The 22,260-nt window shown below is 40.9% G+C and overlaps 1 protein-coding gene across 3 annotated transcripts in view; it reads right to left on the bottom strand.

The window, feature by feature from the left end:
* ptprz1b (protein tyrosine phosphatase receptor type Z1b) overlaps nucleotides 1-22,260 on the bottom strand; it is a 50,230-nt gene that overhangs the window by 7,266 nt on the left and 20,704 nt on the right. For 2 of the 3 annotated variants that reach the window (XM_034226034.1, XM_034226033.1), the window contains exons 3-19: nucleotides 19,773-19,952; nucleotides 18,075-18,226; nucleotides 17,889-17,981; nucleotides 17,278-17,344; nucleotides 16,647-16,804; nucleotides 14,755-14,902; nucleotides 12,917-13,101; nucleotides 9,219-9,345; nucleotides 9,081-9,133; nucleotides 8,184-8,618; nucleotides 7,896-8,061; nucleotides 6,940-7,167; nucleotides 4,464-4,608; nucleotides 4,081-4,172; nucleotides 3,912-3,997; nucleotides 1,923-1,943; nucleotides 682-778 (exon numbers count right to left, since the gene is read on the bottom strand). In XM_034226034.1, the coding sequence (XP_034081925.1) occupies nucleotides 682-778; nucleotides 1,923-1,943; nucleotides 3,912-3,997; nucleotides 4,081-4,172; nucleotides 4,464-4,608; nucleotides 6,940-7,167; nucleotides 7,896-8,061; nucleotides 8,184-8,618; nucleotides 9,081-9,133; nucleotides 9,219-9,345; nucleotides 12,917-13,101; nucleotides 14,755-14,902; nucleotides 16,647-16,804; nucleotides 17,278-17,344; nucleotides 17,889-17,981; nucleotides 18,075-18,226; nucleotides 19,773-19,952 (2,433 nt within the window). The remainder of the gene's footprint in view (nucleotides 1-681; nucleotides 779-1,922; nucleotides 1,944-3,911; nucleotides 3,998-4,080; nucleotides 4,173-4,463; nucleotides 4,609-6,939; nucleotides 7,168-7,895; nucleotides 8,062-8,183; nucleotides 8,619-9,080; nucleotides 9,134-9,218; nucleotides 9,346-12,916; nucleotides 13,102-14,754; nucleotides 14,903-16,646; nucleotides 16,805-17,277; nucleotides 17,345-17,888; nucleotides 17,982-18,074; nucleotides 18,227-19,772; nucleotides 19,953-22,260) is intronic. The other variant, XM_034226035.1, reaches the window with a different exon arrangement.

Genomic DNA, 22,260 nt, shown 5'->3' with positions numbered 1-22,260 from the left:
CCCGCAACGTGCAATACCGAACCCGCCCCGCTACCCGTACATATTGCCAATTAGTTCTGCAAACCGACCCGACCCGTCGGCCCAAGATCCGCAACCCGACTCAAACCCGCATATTCTATATGAGCAGTGAAAACGTGCAATTATTAACACATGCAGTTGCATATTTGGCTCAAAAAGCGTGGGATGTTGGTTCTTTTCTCCATCTAGGATGACACTAAAAGCCTCCCAGACGTTGGATTTCGCTCTTGAGGAAGTGTTATTGAAAATGCTGTATTCTCCGCTAGAGAGCTTCACCTCAGCCATTTAGATTGTGGCGCGCTCAGCAGCAGATTGATGCGCTGCAGAGGTTATGATTATGTGCGGTCCCGCGGGGGAGAGGTCTGAGGATTTAAACATTAAACTCAATTATTATTATTTTAATATATGTATTATGCAACACCCGCGACCCGACCCGCATCATCTTTGTTTTACCCAGAACTGAACCCGGAAAAAAACGTTTTAAAAAATACAACCCGCAAATCACTTTTTTTGCGGGTCACCCTTCGGGTACCCGCGGGTACCCGACCCGACGCAGGACTCTGGTGTGTAGTACTGGTTTATGCTTCACATCTATCCTTATACAAATAAACATAGCAGTGGAAATAAAGTGTTGAACAGTGAACATAGTGAACAGGGACATACAGGCCAGGATGTTGATGTATCTGTTCTTGCTCTTGTTGTCGGGGTGATTGGAGCTGTCTGCAGTGATGCCCATGTCCACAGTGCACGCCTGCACCTCCTGAGAAACAACATTAAAAAAGATGAAAACACAAATAAGACTAACATATATAACACAAAGAAGCTCAGTCGCTCAGAGAAAGCTAAACATGCCAATTAGCACAACCTATACTGGAGTGGATATAGTGTTTTTCTTCTGCTTCCTTTTTTTAGATGTTTGTAGTGTTACAATACAAAGTCAAGCATCTACAGTGAAGACAAGAACAAAGAGGCGAATAGGCCTTTGGAATGAAGTTGTAACAAGCATTACACATATTTTGATATGGGTGAACGCATCAGAATTGGGTGTGAAATCAAAGCACTCATTAGGGTAATATTAAAATGCTCAATACAGCTTCATTTAGAGACTGATGCTGCTGAATGGACCCCGATTCAAAGCTCATATTCAACACAGATGTGGGAGGACAAGCTGCTGCAAGGATGCTAGGATTTTTATTTTCATTCTTCTAAAAGGATATTAGCATCCTTGGCTCCAACTCAGATTGAAATATGTCTGTAAATGAGCTTGTATTACACACTAAAATCTGAAAGCTCAACCGCACACAGTCCTTACTAACTTAAACTAATATTTCTAGACAATTATATCGAAATGCCTGAACATTACTGACAAACTAAACATTTCATTCATATTTATCAAACAGCATATTCAATATCACATCTGAAATAAGCTGAGTGGAAAACTGTGTGTGTGTGTGTGTGTGTGTGTGTGTGTGTGTGTGTGTGTGTGTGTGTGTGTGTGTGTGTGTGTGTGTGTGTGTGTGTGTGTGTGTGTGTGTGTGTGTGCAGACGCCCACAGTCCCGGTCCCTCCCCCTCTCCATGTCTCAAGCCAACCAAAATCCAGCAAGCCAGCGCAGCAGGAAGTAATAATGCCCCGCCCACTAAGTGCAAGCTGCCAATGAACGCCTTCATGCTGTTCGCCAAGAGGTTCAGGGTGGAGTACACACAGATGTACCCCGGCAAGGACAACAGGTGTGTGTGTGTGTGTGTGTGTGTGTGTGTGTGTGTGTGTGTGTGTGTGTGTGTGTGTGTGTGTGTGTGTGTGTGTGTGTGTGTGTGTGTGTGTGTGTGTGTGTGTGTGTGTGTGTGTGTGTGTGTGTGTGTGTGTGTGAAGAGGGGGGTTAGGGTGATACTGCAGGTTTCTTACCTCATAGGATTCTTTGACAATCTAATGGAGGGTGGTGAGGATGCAGAAAGCACGACGATGGAGGTGGAGGTGGTACAGAGTGGAAGGGGGGGGGACAAGATGACAGACACACACATAGACAGACAGACAGGGAGTCAGTGCAGGTACAGGAATATGGGGTTCAGGTACACACAGAGGGGCGTTGCTAAATGGTAAACAAACAGATATGAGCGGTGAACTCTTGACCATGTTAGCCTTGGCTTAGTATTCTGCACTGTATAGAGACTGATGGTCGTGCAGCTATAGAGTAGGCAGAAACACTGACCATTACACAGCAGCAGTATCCTGTATGTGTGTGTGACTTAGAGGGTCATGCCAGGAAACAGGGGACGAATGTCATGCAGATGGACCTACTGTTAAAACTCATCCATGTCAACTCTTATAAAATACGTCACAACATTACAGTTGTTTTTCTTATCGCTAACATACTTTTGTTCAGGCTGTAGTCACATTTTCAAAACACAAATAACATCAGTGTGTGGATTTGGGATTAATACAATTCATGTTGTTTTCCCACATTATGCAGTCTTTTAACACATTTCTAAAATGCGCATCTTATAAATATTGAATTGGCCCTTCAATAGTGTTTTATTTATCAGATCGTTTACAGACTTTTATCTTCATGGTTAACTGTTTTACTTTCTATTTTGAGACGTTTACAGTCTATAATTATTTATATTATACTCGTTTGAATTTATAATAATGTGCTATGCCTTATATTTGTATGCTGCTGTAATGAAAACATTTCCAAATTTGAGATCAATAAAGTATTTCTTAACTTATCTCATATACAAAACCTTCAACACATTGTATTCTCCCCCCATTCTGTGCTTTCTTACAGTTTTTATTTTTATTTTGAGAAAAAAGTAACTATTAGCTAATTGTGTGATGTGTGTATGCAGCTGTTATGAGTTTATTAAAAGTATATAAAGGTAAACGCTTCTTTAAGATGTGTTAATCCTCCTCAGAAGACATTTCTAAAATCTCTTCATTTTCAGTATAAACTGAGATTAAGCTTTTACCAAATATGTCTGGGATGAACACTGCTATGGTTAATACAAAACCCCCTAACTGTTTAAGTTACACATATCACTCTCCTAAATGATGCTCCTAAAAAAATTGTGAGAGAGAGAGAGAGCAAGAAGAGAGTATGAGAGAGAGAGAAGAGAGAGGAGAGGAGAGGAGAGAGAGAGAGAGAGGAGAGAGAGAGGAGAGGAGAGAGAGAGAGAGAGAGACGAGCAGAGAGAGATAAAGAGAGTGAGAGACAGAGAGAGAGAGACTGAGAGAGAGATTGAGAGGAGTTACAGGGGTTGTTGTTAGCATCTGGTGGCTAACTCGGAGCTAACGGAGATTATAAAACTGTTTCAACAATAAGGAGAGGGATAGTCCTCTCCTGTTGGACTGAGAGGCTGAGATAACATCAGTTCAGGTGAGGTAAAGGACTCTCTGAGTGATTTTACTTCAATTTAAAGAAATAAATCTTCCCGGGGGTGCATGCCCCCGGACCCCCCTAGAGGATGTGAAGTTCACCCACAAATAAAACAGGTTCACATGGAAAGGATACTAGATAAGTTTGCACACTCATTAATACACTACACATTTTTCTTGGATTTTTTAACGCTATAGTCTAATATATTTGTAGATAGGCAGGAAATTGAATTAAATCGAGAAAATGTTTCATTGCGGAGGACCCCCTGTTTTGTGTCCCCCCCACTTCTCAAACCAAAGTTACACCCTTGTAATAGAGGTATGGAAGAGCATTAAGGAGCTATGACCAACAGGAGCTAGCTACAAAACTGAGAGACCCCCTAATGTATGCTGTTGATCCTTTCTAAGCAGAATCACAAGGAATCTCCCACTGTGTCTGTCTTCTAGTTTATATTCCCGCCCTGAGGAAAGTTCACAGATATTTTGATGACTGAAATACTTTATTTATAAGGATTTACACACCTCAAACTCCTTGGAGAAAGTGTTGGTGGTGTGCAGCTCCATGACGTGCTTCACAAACTGCTTCACTGTCAGTGGCTCGTGACCGTCTGCAAACAAAGACCGAGCGTTAAACTGAAGTTCCACTTTAGCGTTTGATGTCGAAAGGATAATAAATGTGTGTGTGTGTTACCTGTGGCCAGCAGCAGGGGTGTAGATGGAACTGATATTACTTTAGGTGACGCACTGTCATCTGGGTAGAAATTAGCCACCTGGAAACAGTTTCTGTGACACAAAAACATCCAAACCTGAGTAAAGTACACAAACTGAGTCAGGCAGATATTGACTGTGTGTGTGTGTGTGAGTGTGTGTGTGTGTGTGTGTGTGTGTGTGTGTGTGTGTGTGTGTGTGTGTGTGTGTGTGTGTGTGTGTGTGTGTGTGTATGTATATGTGTGTGTGTGTGTGTGTGTGTGTGTGTGTGTGTGTGTGTGTGTGTGTGTGTGTGTGTGTGTGTGTGTGTGTGTGTGTGTGTGTGTGTGTGTGTGTGTGTATGTGTGTGTGTGTGTGTGTGTGTACCTCCAGTAGACGAGTATGCCCGTCAGTACCAGCAGACAGAGGATGGTGAGAGTGGAGACGACGGCCAGAGGAACGACTGTCCTCTTCTCCCTCTCCAAACCTCCGACCAGCCCCACCCGAGACTCATGGCTGCTGTTGCTGCCCTCTGAGAGAGAGGAGAGAGGGAGGAGGGATGGTGGGTGGGGGGTGGGACAGAGACACAAAGCTCAGAGATCATGTCAGTGACTACATCTCTACAGATTCCATGGAAACTGTGCATTTGACAATAATACTGTATTAAATTATGAGTTACAAATGTAATATACTATATACAATTTATATAACTATAGTCTATATATCCATCTACATTTTGATCACAACAATGAGGCAGCCTGTCTAGTTCAAGAATTATTTCCATACTGTTCCGCTTCGAACATGACACACCATTCACTTTTCATTCCTTGCTTCTTTTGTTGGCCACTTGGGGGCAGCGCAATATAATGGCTTTTGGGTTAAAACAGTTTGTGCAGTTGGGGGGTAAATCTAGTCATTTCATCCCCTGTTAATGTAAAATGTTTTTTGTGTTGCCTCTAGCAATTATACAGCTCTGTCCCTTTCTGCTAAGGAATAGCAAAGTAACATTTACCTTCCTTTTCCTGCTCCTTGGCCTTGCTGCCGCCTGTCAGTCTGAGCAGAGGGACGAGCCGCCCAAACAGGGGGGTCCTTCCAGCGTCAAACAAAAACCCGCCCTTACTTGAGTTGTTCTGCAAACTCTCTCCAACTCCAACTGCATCTCTCATCTCTTCCCCAGCTCCTCCAATGTGTCCTTCCAGACGTCCAGTCAAGTCAACGGGACTCAAAACACTCATGACTCCACCTTCTTTATCATGTCCTTTATCACGGTTGTCTTCACTGCTGTCAAACAGTGGGCGCTCTGCTGAAGTTTTATCTTGACTGACAGACAGCTGGACACCATCTCTTCCTTCCTCGCCGTCTTCTCTTTCATCACCTTTGTCACAGCCTACTGCTTTGAGTCTGTCTTCACTTACTTTCTTTCCTTTACCCTCTCCATCGCCACTACCTTCTGCAGAACCGCTGACGTCCTCAGGCCAGCTTGACGCAAATTAATTCCCACTGCCGCTCTCACTGTATATTGTCTGTCTTGCAACAGCATCATTTACTTTCTCCTCCAACACTTCACCGCCTGTGGAGCTATTGAACTGTCTCTCATCTGTTTCACCATCTACTTCCCTCCCTCCCTGAATCCCACTGTTGTGTACTCCTTCTATCTTCTCTTCCTTCTCCCAATTTAGCTCACTTTCATTCTCCTTCATTTCTCTCTCTACCTCTGTTTCACACACTTTTTTGAAACTTATTTCGCTCCTTTTCCCACTACCATCGACCTTGAAGCTGATCATTGAATTTAAAATAGTAGAAAGGTCGGTTTGGAATGTAGGGACTTCATTATATTCCTGATTGATGAAAAGTCCAGAGCCTGATCCACTCTCCTCTGCTTCTTTATGTGTGTCCGTCCCCACTTCCTCGTCATGGTCAAGGTGTATCAAGACCTTTGAACCATGCTGAATCGCACCATGAGACTCCTTATGAGACGTTTTTAAGGCATTTCCTTCTACTGTGTTCGATATGCTACTCAAGTCATAATCAGGCAGCAGAGAAAGTGAGGTCGGGGAGATCGGAGGGTTCTCTGGATGTAGACGCTGGGGGTTGGCGATCACTCTTCTAGAAGTGTGAGGAGAGTTTGTTAAACTAGAGAACCGGTCAATAGTTGAGTCCTCAACCTTGAAAGTTGGTAGATGTTCTGCAGAAAAAGTAAAAAGTCTGCAGAAACAACTTTTCCAGGAATGTGTCCTTTCAAAATAGGTCCGCCATGGAAGGAAGATGGAAGCAAAGGTAAGAATTTAACTTCCGAGTTCACAGAAGAGTAGAGATAATCAGAGTTAAAGAGTCATGACTCAGAAGAATTGGTCGTTTTTGATTTAGTTTCTGAAGAAATGTCTTAAATCAACCCCTTCATTTGGAAGCATTGAAAACAACCACCACCAGAAGGCGCCATTGAGCCACAGACAGGAAGCAGACCCAGAAAAGAAATCCCAAAAGTAGAGTAGATGCAAATCACTGAGCCTGGGGACTCCACATGTGACCTCATGTGGAGCCCTAATAGCTGCGAGATTTGAAGAATCGTCGAGCATATTTCATGATTGAGCCAGCCGCTGATTATCATTCTAATCATCACCAATGCCAGTTTATTATGGTCGACCGTCATCATTACCACCACCAGCATAATCCACATCCTACCGCCATGCGCACGTGATGAGCATACTGGGCTATTAGAGGAGAAAGACCATCATCCACCGCAATCAAGACCTGCTGTCTACCCTCCACAAACACATGTATTTATATTGCTTTGATAGAGGAAAATCCATCAGATAATAGCTATTTTTTTCATAATTATGTTATATATTAGTTGAGATCTTACCATTCAACATGGGCTGGGTTGTGTGCACGAGCCCCCTGAGGAGGGAGGAGGTGGTGAAGGACTTGTAGAGGGACTCAGCCAGCGTGTTGCTTGGGGTCGCCACCCGTCCTGTGATCCATAGTGGCGGAGGGGCGGAGGACACGGAGGTGCTGGTTTGTGGGCGAGGTTCGCTAACGGGGGTGCGGCTGTCTTCAGAGGATGGCAGCGAGACTTTGACCACGGTGTGAGCTGTGGGACAGGAAGCACATTAGGATTACATGCTGAGATGCACGTTGAGCCACAACAAGAACCTGAAAAGGGCTGGGAAAAGTCTTTACTGAGACCCTACTGTACGTGACCTAAGATGATGTAACTACATGAGGGGAAACAATCAGGGCATTACATGAGGATGGTCTGTCGAGACATGAGGTATTGTAGGATGTCGATCTAATGAGACATCACATGATACGTTATATGAATTGATTAATTAAAAATTGTTATACAAATTTGCCCAGCCTGCAAAATCCATATAAGCCAAAAACAGTTTACTTAAATAAAAGTCCTTAATAAAGATAAACAATTTGAGAAATTTGAAGAAATTTGCTGACTAATGATACTTCAGAAATCAGAGTGAATACTAGTAAAATATTCCAACACCACCTTTTTTCTGGGCTTGTGAGACAGCAAACATAAACAGATCAAAAGTGAACTTTTTTTCTTTATACTTTTTTATTATACCTTTGTATTGCTCATTCTTCCTTTAACTACTTAGCTGTTTACATTATGTATTTAAAACATTAATGACATTTAAAACAGGACAGGTTTAACACAATTTAACACACAATGTTGGTATGGTAATCTAAGCAGCACCAGTGGAAGTACAAATCTTCAGCAGGTCCATATTCTAATATTTATGAGCTTAAACTCCTCCATGGTAACACCAAGCAATGTTTCTGGATGAGGAATGGTGATCATACCTGGCAACACAGCAGCAGCAGAGCTGTTGGTTCCTCCTGGGGAGTTGTTGACTGTGTCTTCATAGAAGATATCGGTGATGTCCTCCACAGGAGGGGTGTTGAGGTCCAACGAGGGGGAAGGGACGCCATTTTCTGCTGCTTGGTCTGTTGGACCTTGATCCCCTACCTGAAAAATGAAAATGAGAGGGTTATCTTATATATAATAGATTGCCTTTCCATCGTGAGCGCCAGTTGTTTGTTAATCCAGTTAAGGATGCAGGAAATGGAGAGAAAGTGCTAATGAGCTACCTGATGTGGCGTCACCGACAACGAGGCCTCTTCTGTGATTTGTTTCCGAACTGGCGGTGTGGTTGCTCGGGCAACTGGAAACAGGAAGCCCGGCTGTTCAGTTACCTCGCCTACCCATATTGCCCCGTTGCCATCAAAACTTGGATTAGTACGCGGCTTGTGTAACGGAACATCGCTGTCCTCGTAGATCCAGTTCTGATCCATAGCATCGGGTTCAGGGCTGGCCCGGCTCGGCTTCTTTCTTACAATCGGCTTGATTTTAGTTTTTCGTTGCAGGGTGGACTCAGAGGGATTGTCTGGGGGTGGGCGGGGGGTGACCTGCACCGGGAGGTTCTGGTACACTCGGGTCTGCTCCACTGGGATCTCCTCCACCGGGCTGTGGTCCACCGCCGGATTCTGGGTCTCTGGCGGCGCTGATTCGGCTTTAGATTGAACCTAACACAAGAAAAAACCAGCAGTGCTGAGTGTACATATGTCACAAGATTTAAAATCTAAAAACGAAATGCCTACATGGTCAGGGTCCATATATTCTGTTCTAATGCTAATGAGATCCATACCAAATAAAATAAAATAAAAATTCTTATGATAATGCTGCTTTTTTTGGTGCATTTCCAACATTAAAATTACCTCATAATAAAGTAACTTTTGGAGTAGGAGAGGACAGGCTGCAATGCTCCTCTAAGTGAAATCATGGTAGCATTACAGTCTTTTTTTAATCTCGTCCAAACATGCTAGAAAGTCTCAAATCCTCTTTTGTTCTGCTCACTTACTGAAAGACTTCGATTTGCATAATTACAATCATTTGCATAGTAATGAGGTTCAACAATATGAATGAATATAGAGTAATCTATCTAAATGATTGCCAGCGTGCAGAGCGGTGTCAGGTGACGGCCCTACCTCTCTGTTGCCTTCCAGACCTTTGGAGACAGCGTCAGAATCAGAATCACTTTCTAAAGAGAGAAAAGGAATGAAGACAAACTGAATAACAATGTAGTAAATGGGACGGCATTGTGGGAGTTTTCGTATGTTTCGTACCGGGGTCTTCTAATGGCATGTCCACTATAATCTGGTCACTCCACCGCCCTCTGAGTCCATTGGTGCAGACAGCGACCACCTGAACGACGTAGCTGCTGTTGGCCAGCAGGCCGGGGATGAAGGCACCCTGGGAAGACACACAGCTGCATGTTAACATCATTCACTATCTCAGGGTCCCTGCAGCTTAATCTAAATTGGTTTCAAGTCTTTTTGGGGACTATTTAATGACTTTATAATCACTAAAATGTAGAAAAAAAACCTTGTTGAGATTGACACACGACAACAAGCCTCGTTTGCATCACCTTATACAAAATACTGGTTCAATATAATAAAAAAAATGTCTACCTCTCCATGTTGTTCCTAGCAATCGGGCGACAATTTAAATGTTGGTGGTTTAGCTATCCTATTATTTGTGACAATAATGCAAGAGGCATTCTGTAAATCAACCAAAATGTAGACTTTACCAGCCATTTTAAGACTTTGAAATGCAATGTCAGAAAAAACCCAATATCCTTTGTCCCATTTCTTAAAATGTGTTACACTTTAATAACCTAACACCAGGTAAGACCTTATTTTAGATTTATGAATTCAATGCCTTTTAAGACTTTGTAAGGATCCACGGGTACCCTGTGTTTAAAAGAGGATGCTGCGGCAATAAGTGATCTTATGATATGATGATATTTAAGTTTGGTGTGTTATTTTCATTTTTGGTAGATTTGGTCCAATTTGCATACAACTCCAGCTTGAAGAGGCAGTACTCGACATTTCGAAGCTGCAGCACTTGGATAATTATCTGTCTCTATTCTCGCTGCCTAATTAGTGCATGCACTCTCAATCGCAGCGGGTGGTGTTTCACTTGCCTTTTGTCAGTGGGGGGTTAGTGTTAGTTTATCATGCTGGTTGTTTCTTGGTTAGTGAGCAGGTGTGTTTGCCTCCAAAGTGTGGTATACAGTATGGAGGTTATTTTTTTAATAAATAATTTCAATTTCTTTGTTTGTTTGAAATTACCCTTCAAAAATACTTGCTGATCCCAGGTTTGAATATCTCTGCATTACAAATCCTATAATAGTAAATGTAATAATAGTAAATGTAATAATAGTTTCCTATCAGTAATAATAGTTTGTTTGTTTCCTATCAGACTCCAAATATTGCCATTATTTATTCTCTTAATTATTTTTTTAGAGTTGCACACATCATAATAACTAAGTGTGTAAAGGCCTCATGACTGACTCATACATTTTCGAACAGAATGCATCTCTATTGACAGTATTTGATTTATAATTTAGTTTTAACTGCATTATAAAAGTGTGCACACTTTAAAATAATGATTGATGCCTCTCATGAGGTTTTCATGCACATATCAGGCATGCTGACTAATGGGGTTACTTTTTTCAGTTATTTATCTGTGTTGTATGAGGATGAATATTGACGACTAGGTCCACTAACTCGCAGACACACACACACACACACACACACACACACACACACACACACACACACACACACACACACACACACACACACACACACACACATACACACACACACACACACACACACACACACACACACACACACACACAGACCCACACACACACGGTCACATTGAGGGATGCTTAGTGACCTGCTAAGCACGAAGAATTGATCGTTGCTATGAATCAATTGAACCAGATCCCAACAGCAGTCACAATATGAGAGTGGATGGTTGAGAAGAATATAATAAATTACGTTTGAATATTTACTGCAGCAGAATAGGGACTGAATTGATTATGTAGACATGGATTGTACCATTCCAGTGTGGACTGTAGATAATAATTGTTAAATGACAGTCAAAGGTGAGTGTAGCAAGCTTCTATCAGCTCAAGGTTAGTTTTAAGGAGACGTTTTAACACCACTGGGATGACATTTAAACACACTTGATCACCAAAGGAAAACCACATGAGGAAAATGTAATTACTGTGAGTTTAAAATACAACTTGTAAACATCATGAACATCGCCAGATATAAAATCATGTTTGAAAGGCAATTATTATGAATTTGCTATATCTCATGTCTTTGTAAGTGAGAAAACAGTCTGCTATGAGCATCCAGGCCACAAACTAAAAGTGAGTCTTGTTGCTTCTGCTTTGCTGATCTGTGTGACATTAATGTGAGAGGCATTCTGAAACTCATCTAAAATGTAGACGTTAACAATTATTTTGAGACTTTAAATCAGAAATAAAGTAAATTCATAAAATCCTCGTTCCCTTTTCTAAGCATTTTTAAGACTTTTGAGAGGTTGATTTAGAACATTTGAATACCAATTAAGGCCTTATTTTACAATCAAATGCGTTTTAAGGATCTACGTGAAGCCTGTGCTAATATACATGTTGGTACTATATTTATATAATACTGTGAAAAGTATCAAAAGTACTTTTACTTTTGATGTACATTTTGCTGATAATATTTCAGTTTTTCTAATGCTACCAGTAACATTTCATTACTTTTAATTGGTTTTATAAGAATCTAAGTAATTTTAAGTGAGTATATTCAAATTCTGTGTCTTAACATCATGTAAAAAAGTTGCACTTTTCCAGGTAGTTGAAATAGATAGCGGACCATTTACATGCACTAGTGCAGTGGTTCTCAAAGTGGGGGGCGCGCCCCCCCTGGGGGGCGCAGAGGCATGCCAGGGGGGGCGCGAGAGACCAGGAGGAAAAATGGTTATTAAAAAAAAAAGATTAAAAAAAAAAAAAAAATTCATAAATTGAAAAATTATTTATTCGAAAATAATATGATGCAGTACTATTACGTCTGGGTCTCTGTGTTTCATTAAAGCTTGGCTCTGTGTGTGTGTGAAACGAGCCATTTTGTGTGCGCGAGAGAGAGCGCACCGGTACCGGAGATCGTTGTTGTTAGCTTCTGGTGCTAGCGAGCTACGCTAACGGATATAAGGAGTTTTTTCAACAACAAAGTGGAGGAGAGCTCTCCTGTCAGACTGAGAGACTCAGTGAACTAAAGGACTCTCTCAGTGTTATCTCAGTGGGTCTCAAACGTTTTGGTCACGATTAATGTAAACAATTATTTCCGAGGCACACGTTTATATGATCATTATAGTTATAAAAAAGTAAGAGAATAAATGAAAAACACGTATGAAATACTATATGGCAGTAAAACAAGAATAAAGTTTAAAAGGGTGATTTGTAAAATATCCATAAAGAAAAAAGTAAATCTGCTTACAGGTCTGTTTCATAGGTGTTGAGAGAGGTATCCATAGATCTCTTCATTTTGCTCTCAAAGTGCACCAGATGCTTTTAACTTCAATATTTAAAAATAAATCTTCAAGGGGGTCCACACACCACCTATAAAAATAGAACTTTACCCCTGCTTACACCTATATGCCGTGAGCTGATTATTGAGCCTTCATTGTAACTGTCACACTGTGTATATGCGTGTGGATTGTTGCAGTAGAAAATTCCTGAAAATACTGTAGCGACCGGTAAATTAATGGGAAACCCTAAATGTTTGAGCACCCTCTATGAAACGTCAAGCTACCCCACAGCACCCCCAAAACAAATCTCTGGCGCCGCCACTGAGCCTGACTTGTGTTGGGGGGGCCCGACTTTTTTTTTTCTCCAAAGGGGGGGCCTGACAGAAAAAGTTTGAGAACCACTGCACTAGTGTGTGCTGCTTGTTAGGGGGTGTTTTGTGTTTAGTACCACGTCCTGATCCCCGTCCGTCCTGTACTCCTGCCTGCTCTGCTCGCGGCCCTGGAGCCTCTGGTAGGTGACGGTGTACCAGTCGATGGTGGTGTCGTAGACCACGCGGGGACGCTCCCACATCACCACGATGGTTGTGTCGTTCTGGGCATCGGCCTGAACGTTTTCCGGCTCCGAGCTGCAGGCTGGAAATGGCAGAAAGACAGAAAGAGGGGAAAAATAAATGAATATTGATTAGTGTGGATGTGATGCAGGAAATTCAATAGAAATCCTGAACGAAAAAGGTGGACACTTAATAGCAGTACATTGACGCTGCATGTAATTTAATAAAAAAATTGACCGTATCACAAATGGAAGAAATAAGGATGCGTTTTTAAAAGCCCAGCTCAACAGGGGAGTGTGAACTGAGTGGGAGGTGTGTCCATGTGTGTGCAGGGGTGCATAATATGTTACAGCTGAAGAAGACCCTTCTCTGAATTTCTCAATACTTTCAAAAGGAGCTGCAAGATAAATTGGCTGCGCTGAGAGGTGCAGGAGAACAGAATAACAAAGAGAAGCTCCCTGGCAACCCAAAAGACATGGAGAGCGTTGTGAATTTTATCTTTTGATTATCATGACTCGGCTGAACTTGGAGGAAAGTGTTACAGCTAAGGAGAAAGCACAAGATTGGCAATATTTTCACTCAAAAAAATAACATTAATAATGTAATATTCATATTTGTGCCTGAGGGGGATTCATTTCCCCCTTGACGACCAAAATGTGGTTTAAATGTGATGGGTTGAAATATTTAGAGCTTTGGAGAATAGGAGATTATGGGTTGAGCTCATTAAAGCCAGACAAGAAAGAATTTCTTATGGTAGAAAATCTTAAAATGCTGTTTCTGCTGGGAATGAATAATGTTGATGATTCAGATTTGAACTGAAACTCACTGATGGACATGACTACTCAGCTAAAAGACTAAAAAGTCAAGTCTAAGGGGAATGAATACGGAGAAAATGTATTCTGTTCAGTGTTATCTAGTCCATGAAGGTGAACCCAAAATGGTAATCGGGAAAAAAAAGAGTGTAAATGATAAACTAGTAACCAGACATGTGACAGACATGTAGCATTGCTCATAAACCAAACAGCAGGTAAGATGCCTGCTTTAGTGGCCTCCTTTAATGATAACATTGGGTGATAATGGCAATGGCAGTTTTCCATTGAATTTTAGATAACCCGTTAGATACACCCGTTTATGATACTTAGAAATGTTTTCCAACAGGATATTCTTCACATATGTATTTACAATATGACATTAAAACCTTTGAATCTTGACATATTAACACAATGTTTATGATTTTTGAAGCGTATATTCAATCGCCAGACATAAAAAGCTATCATTAGGCTATAAAGGAACTACAACACGGTCACATGACTTCACGTCACCATGGCTAAGCTAAAGGCGGAACACTTTTGGTGAGATGACGTTTAGGCGTCTCAATTAGTCACTTGTTAGCAACCTTCGTTTTTAAAACACATAGAAGCTTCAGAAATTCACTAGTAGGTTTTTACTGATATATTTTAAGTCTTAAAACAAATGTGAAAGACTTAATTTCAGGATTCTAACAAAAAACACACGAGGAATCCTGTAGTGGTAAAATGCTAACTCAATCCGGGTTTGAGAAAGTGTCTTAAACCTGCATTCTTACTTCACTTGACTACAGTTGTCAAATAAATATAGTGCAGTGTGTAAACATGAAAGCAAATTGGAAATGAGGAAAGGTGAACTGTGAATTTAAATGGAGGAAGGCGGAACAAACAAGCAGAAAACTTTAAGCTAAGGGTGTTTGGTGACGTACTGGGTGTGAGCACGTCCTCCACGCCGGTGTACGAGGCGAACACTTGACCCATGAACTGCTGCTGCTCCCGGAAGTTGTTCTGCAGGTAATCTGTCAGGATCACATATCCAGCCTGCTCCATGGTCATCACGTCACAAAACACCTCCAGCTGCACACGGACGGAGAGAGACAGAGATTATTACATGCAGATGACCACATAAACCTAAAACCAGACAGACAGCTGCTCTATTTTTAGGAACATGTCATGGCTGGCAGACCCAGTTTTTAAATCATGCAAACATAAATATGCTCTAAGAATATTCACTTCCATGACCTCATTCACTCGCCATTAATCTGCTATATTATTGATGAATATTACACAGAGGATTTCGTTCAAAGTGGCCGTTCCTCTACAGAGCTTAAAAGCCTTCATCACGGAATCAAGCTACAGTAATGCTATGAATGGACTCGGGGACAGGGTTTCATCCCACAGGATATAAGCTTTGTGAAGTGTCACCATTCATATTTAGTATGTCCATAAAACACTGTGTGTGTGTTTGTAGCCTTTATATCCAAACATTATATTTATTTTTACAGCATTTATTCTACGCTGTACTTTAATTTGAACTTTTTCTTATTCCTGCAACTTACTTGAGCCATTTTGTCTTTTGCACTATTTTACTGCATTATTTTATGTCTTTTACTTACATGTGAAGTATATTATGTGTTAGTATATAGATAGACAGAAGGAGCGTGAAACTTAAGATTTGCATTGTTAAAACTGCATAATACAAATAAAGCCTTTGGCTCAACACGTCATGAAATGGGAAATAATTAGCTTTAATGAAGAGTGGGATTAAAGGAACAATAAATATGCTTGCCATGTTGTGTTTTTGGTGGTATTTGGTTGTCAACCTATTTTTGTTTGTGAAATGTTGAAGTGATCCTACTGTATCTGTATTTATTCTGTTTTTTTTGTTTTTGTCTGAGATGGGAATGTCCTCTCCTGTGTGTTATTGTTATGTCCATGTTAGTGTCTTTAGCCTGTACAACAAATTAAAAAACATTCAAAATAATAAATACAAATAAAGCCTTTGAATCTTTGAATTCTTTGTTACCAGACATGTCACCGCAGAAATACTTTTTGTACGTTACATTTTGTGCACAGCTATCAAAATGATGACCTAACAGAAGACCTTTTTATACTGAACACAAAAAACATTATAGAGAGGCGAAGTCCCGCCCATCTACTTCCGACCCATGGGACCTTATTTCGGAAAAATTATGTATTGAAGTCAATGGGGAGAGAAAACGTATCTTTCGATCCCGTTTGAATTGTGCCACGAATCATTTCCATGTCAAAAAAGTCACAGTTTGTCGTAAAACTGTTGAACTATAAGACTATGAAAAATACGCAACTAGAAAGACTACAAATCCCAGAATCCCGGTCCTGCATGCTGGCTCTTACGGAACCGACTAACTCTCCTTGTGTGTATGTACAGCTCTCAACATGCCCAGAACTTGTAGTGATTTTCACCTCTTTTAATACTTTCTGCCTCATTCTGAAAGAAAGAAGTGAAATGTGTCAACGTGACGGCCGTCTTGGTGTGTGGTGCGAGACGGGAGATGTAGTTCATTGAACGGTTTCACACAAAATGTCTTACTTCACAGTTTTACGACACTTTTTCTTTTTTTTTTTACTTGCAAAATTATCTTTTCAATTGACAAACATCATATGTGTAATTCGTGGCACAATTCAAACGGAATCGAAAGATAATCTTTCTCTCTCCATTGACTTAATAATTTTTCCTAAATAAGGTCCCATGGAGCCCCCCCGGAAAGGGAGGGACTTCGCCTCTATAGATGTATTATGATCTTTACATAACCAAAAACAAACACACAAACCCACTGACCTGTGTTTCTGATATGGCCACAGGCTGTTTGAAGAGGATCCATTCCACTGTTTCCGAGCATGGCGGTGCCGTTAGTGAACCGTTGTAGATGTAATATTTATCCGTGTTATTAGGCAGCAAGGAGCGCAGGGTGAAGGCTTCAATCGAGCCGCTCTTACCTGTTGAAAAACAAAGTCCCATTAGTAACAAAATGTCACAACAAATATCAAATGTTTTATCCCAAGCTGTAAGACCACATGGGACTGGGCCTTTACAAATGTCAGACTGTAGGTCAAGTCTACCTATGTATCTTGGTATTCATTGACGCAGGTCTGTGACCTTTTATAGTTTTATAATTTAGCAGAGAAAAAAATAATGTTTTGTGAAATGATGCCACTAATATCAACCTCTCATGTTGGCTGATAAACTGACTTTAAGCCCACTAACGCGTTATTCTTTTCCTTTATTAGATGTTTTTCCCATGATAGTTGGTAACATTTTCCATTATTCTGTTTCTTTCGCTATTGATTAAAACCAGTATTCTTCTAAAAACTGACAGGACCGCCACCTACTCTTATTTTAGAGGGTAGGACATATATACTGTATGTGTACCCAAGTTGTGACCACTGTACTGTATGTGAAGGAGACCTACCAAACCTGCTGACAGTGTTGACGGCCTCGATAACAGGACTGAACTTCTCGTTGTCATCCAAGCTGATCTGTGGAAAACAACACGAGTAAATTATGAACCTTTAAAGGAAGCAGTGGGGATTCTTGTCTTTTAATATTCTGCATTCCAAAAGCATGTAGATCTCGCTATTGGTGAACAACAATCCTAACCCCCAAAGTCAAAGTTGTCAAGCATTATTGTGTAATTTGTCGAAAGAAAATCACACATAACAATAAGAGTTATACATGTTTTTGGTGCAAAATATATTTTTGTAAAAAGCAAGTTACGAGAAATAAAGCCAGCCACCTACTAATTTGTTTAATTAATTTGTGTTTTTACATAGTTGCAATCAGTTAATATACATTTTTCAAATATAAAAACTCTATAATATTATACACAATTAACTCAGATTGTTGTTTCATTTGCCAAATCATCTTTACTAACACACGGGGGAAATTATCTCCTCTATGAATTCAGATTCACTTTTGAATTGTGACATCCACTAATCCCCCCTTAAACTTGAATTTCATCACTTAACAGTTTGTTTTTGATGAGAAGTACAAACTGATCTCTAAATCTGGCTGTGAACCTACTTCAAAGAGCACGGCCAGCGCAGCCATCCTGCCTCCTTTCCCCACAGCATCCTCCAGACTGAGGAAGGCTGGATCGTAGCAGTAGATCTGCATCTGAAGGAGAGCAGAAAACAGACAGGTAAGCTGCCTTTCATTGGTAGACACAAATATAACAGATACATGTGTTGATGCTGTGTGTTTGTTTACCTCCAGAGGATATTTCATCCCGTTCAGGCTGTGTTCAGACCCATCTGAGGATGCATTGCAGCGCCCCCAGTGGAAGCTGATTGTACCGACTCGGAACCTGGAGCTCAGCCCGCCTCCGCTCACAAAGAAGTCCCCTTCCACACTGATGGACACTGAAAAACACCAACAAATCATGGGCTTTGCTGGATTGACTGGACGTTCAGTCTCCAATACTCAGCTGTGGTGGAAACTGCTTGGCCACAGGGCTAAGAGCTTTAGTAAGTAAGTTAAAGTATGTAAGAAAGTAAGTAGGTAATTAGGTGAGTAATTAGGTGGGTAAGTAAGTAAGAATGCAAGTAAGCAAGTTAGCAAGTAAGTCATGAAGTGGATATCCTGGTCTGTTAACACCATGTGTTATCTCAGTGACAATTAACATAAACAATACTTCAACCTGCATTTAATGATTTTTAATACCTAAATATTGACATGGCCAGACCACATTAAGTCCCTTTATTATCACGTTATTGTCGCCTTGTCACACATCCAGCAGCTACAGAGCAACATTAGCATTTATTGAGAGTCATGTTAGTGTGACGGATGTGAGTCTGTTTGGTCTGCACCAACTCCTTAGGGAAATATCTGCATCTAGCTGCTAAATTAGTCAGTCTGCCATTCGTTGCTGGGCAGGTCGAATATAGAGGGCTTTTAGATTTAGTTATTTTCGGTTGAATACAGCGATCTGTGTGAGCCAAAGAACTGAGATGAGGAAGTGAACCAAAACCATAATTTCACAGTCCACAACCCAAAAAATCTAATTACAATTGAATTTTTAATTGTGATATGATCCTTCTCATATAAAAGTTATCTTTGTCCTATTGGAGCCACATCTGTATCGCTAATGAGTCACTTTAAATTGTTCTAATGCTCAAAGGCATGATGTAAATATAGCTATATATTTCTCTCTACTTGCAGTGACAGCTATGCAATATCTGTCTCTGTTCATGCAATTTCCTCTCCGACTTCACAGAGAAAAAAGAGCAAGGATGATGAATGTATGGAGCACACACACACACACGGGCTGTATTCAAAAGATGGAGCTGATAGCTGAGACAGCTTCTATTTGTTCATCAGGCCAGACATCACTTCTCACGGCGCCTCTCCTCGCCTCTATATCGTTTTTTTCCCTCTTGCTCTTTTGTTGCCGCTCGTCTGCAGCTCAGTTTAATCTGTGCTTTTAACATCGATCTTCCTTCTTTCTCCATGTTGGTACTGCTGTCCCTCTGGTCGTCTCTCAGGTCTCCTGTTAGCTCTCATTGTCTACCTCTTTCTCGGCTTCTTCTCTTAATAACCTCTGAGTTGTGCATCTTTTTGATCTTTGTCTGGAAAGCTTAAGGGGTTTACAGCACCAGAACACGTCAGAATTACTGAATCCATACTAACTGTATCTTCCCCCTCTTTAATGTGGTTGTGTCCTTACTGCGTTGTTTTCATCTTTCAATAACATCAAATGAGATTAGATAGGGCTTTATTAATCTGCGTAGGGAGACTAATCCCCATAGGGATATTCAATATAATATTGTGTTTGGATTTTCTGCAGGGACATGGCTTTCAAAGCTTGAACTGGACCAAAAAAGGCTTTTGATTTTACCTCAATTATGCTAGGAATTTCTATAAGAAGATTTGTCTTTTAAAGAAGAAAGGAGAGGAACATCAGCGTACCAGTCTTCCCGTTGTTGTGGACGGTGCTGGACCCCGCCGTCAGCGCGTCCCACCCGTCCAGCTGCAGATTCTGGTACTGCACACGGACCTGGGTAAAGGTCTCGTCGATGTCCACAGGAGACTGCCTGGCGCTTCTACAAGACGGGTACTTCTTACCCCAGTTGCGCTGATTCAGGGCACCTGTGTAATGAGACAGGGGGAGGCATGTTCAAAGACTCTTAAAGCTGTTTCATCTGCTGTCAACAGAAACGGTGTTTGAGCAGGAGGATCAGCCGTCCTCCAAATGTGAAATTCGAATGCACTCATGATTTATGGATGACCAAATGCTCCATTCATTGAGCACCTTTAATGTACCTGTGCAATACGTTTACAAATGAGCACAGCTTTAACGAGACGTGATACATGCTCCCAGGTCAGACGTTACACTGAGTGTGTGTGAGCGCATGTCTCGTATTCTGTGTTGTTTGTGAATTGTTCTTTCGGAGGGGAAGAGCACACAGCGTGAATTATGCTTCCCCTAACCAGGCTGTGCTTCACATGAATAATGTAAAAGAATATGAACATTATGAGGACAAGCACAACCTCCAGACAAACACACAACACAAACATGGCAAAAAACAATCAAAATAGGTAGATAGAAAAGCAAAAGCTGTGTTTTTCCTTCAGTGCAATACATTCATATACTGTAGCACAAATGCTCTGCTTAACATCTCGAGCTCCGCCTCAAACGGCTCTGCATTGTTTATTCATGAATGCATGTCTGAATCTACAACTGCTGATTAAATTTAAGGATATGCAGGGTCTCTGTGTGTGTGAGTGAATGTATTCATGGAGGTACTGCATGTTACACTATCGCATTTACATGTACTCACAGTGTGTGTGTGTGTGTGTGTGTGTGTGTGTGTGTGTGTGTGTGTGTGTGTGTGTGTGTGTGTGTGTGTGTGTTTTTTGTGTGTGGTCCACAATATACAGTAAAGACAATGGATCCAATGAGGTCAGAGCAGATGGTTTAACTGCAACTGGTCACACATGACTTAACAGGTAATAGCTTTAAATTCCTTCTCTGTGTGTGTGTGTGTGTGTGTGTGTGTGTGTGTGTGTGTGTGTGTGTGTGTGTGTGTGTGTGTGTGTGTGTGTGTGTGTGTGTGTACACATGTGGATGCTTAAAAAAAATGAAAATAACATTTAAAATCTCTGAGTTCTACTTGCAGTTTCACAGTATTCCCATGACACTGCCTGCCTTTGATCATTGGAGACCTTTAAAGCAGTCTGCAATTCTGAAGTAAAATGATGTCATTATAAAAACCTTTTCTGTCCTTGATTTTGTTCCTGCCCTCTCTCGGAATTCCTTCTTTCTTATTTTTAAACAGACACAAACAGAATGAAATCCTCTTTAATCTTACATGTACACAGCAGCGCACAAACACAATGTTATTTAGTCTCTGCATTTAACATTTATGCATTTAGCACTTTTATACTAATAAAGGACTGGATTACCTAAAGCCAGTTGAGTAGCACTTGAAATGTTTGGCTCTATGAAACCTGATATACTTATATGATTCTGTTTTCTTCAAGGTTGTGTCTTCCTGGTCGAATGTACTTATTGTAAGTCGCTTTGGATAAAAGCGTCAGCTAAATGCAATGTAATGTAATGTAATGTAATGTAATGTAACATCATAGTATCAGGAGCAGTGGGCAGCAAAAGGCAAACATTCACTTAAAGTGGACCTATTCTGCTGTTTGGGGTTTTCCCTTTCCTGTAGTGTAATATAGGTTTAAGTGCATGTAAAGAGTCTGCAAAGGCTAAAATCCTGAAGTTCACAACCCCCCCCCCCCCCTGAAGAGACAGTGCAAAAGGTGGGGAAGAAAGGAGGAGGACTGTAAATGACGTCGTAACAAAGTTGCCTTAATTAAAAAGAATAACACAATTAATGTCATAGTTCAATTAGATAAATAAATACTTTATTTCATGTTATTCTATAATCGTTAAATATGGCATGATTTAATACAGTTTGTTTTATGTGTTTCTTGTGCGTAGGAACTAATGTTTGTTCATGTGCTGGTACTGCGTGTTTTGTTGTTACACTGTACAACTCAACGTGGGTTGACGTTGTCAGTACCAGATATGTTCGGGCTAAGCTCTGCTGAAGTCTGTGACAAAGTTTTAATGTGACAAGAAGTCTGTGACAAAGTTATACAGAAAAGGAACTAGATTAATCTCCTTTCACGACAAGCGGCCAACGAGGTATTTGTTTTACGTTTTCATTTTCTTATTTTCATTCATATGTGTAGCACAATATGCTAGTATGTTAGTTTGGCTATGCATACGTGTCATTTCGGTGTTGTAGTTCTCACGGCGTAACGGAAGAGGGGAGGCTACAGGATGAAAACTCCAAGAAATAAACGCCCGTTTTAAAGAACCGACCTGTGTCTGTGTCGTGAAGAGAGCTACAAGGACAAAGAAGACATGTGTGTGCAATGATATAGA

This window comes from Gymnodraco acuticeps, unplaced genomic scaffold (assembly GCF_902827175.1).
Source record: "Gymnodraco acuticeps unplaced genomic scaffold, fGymAcu1.1, whole genome shotgun sequence".
NCBI classification, from domain to species: domain Eukaryota; kingdom Metazoa; phylum Chordata; class Actinopteri; order Perciformes; family Bathydraconidae; genus Gymnodraco; species Gymnodraco acuticeps.
The sequence above is the reverse complement of the archived record's forward strand: the minus strand, read 5'-3'. Positions and strand labels throughout refer to the sequence as shown.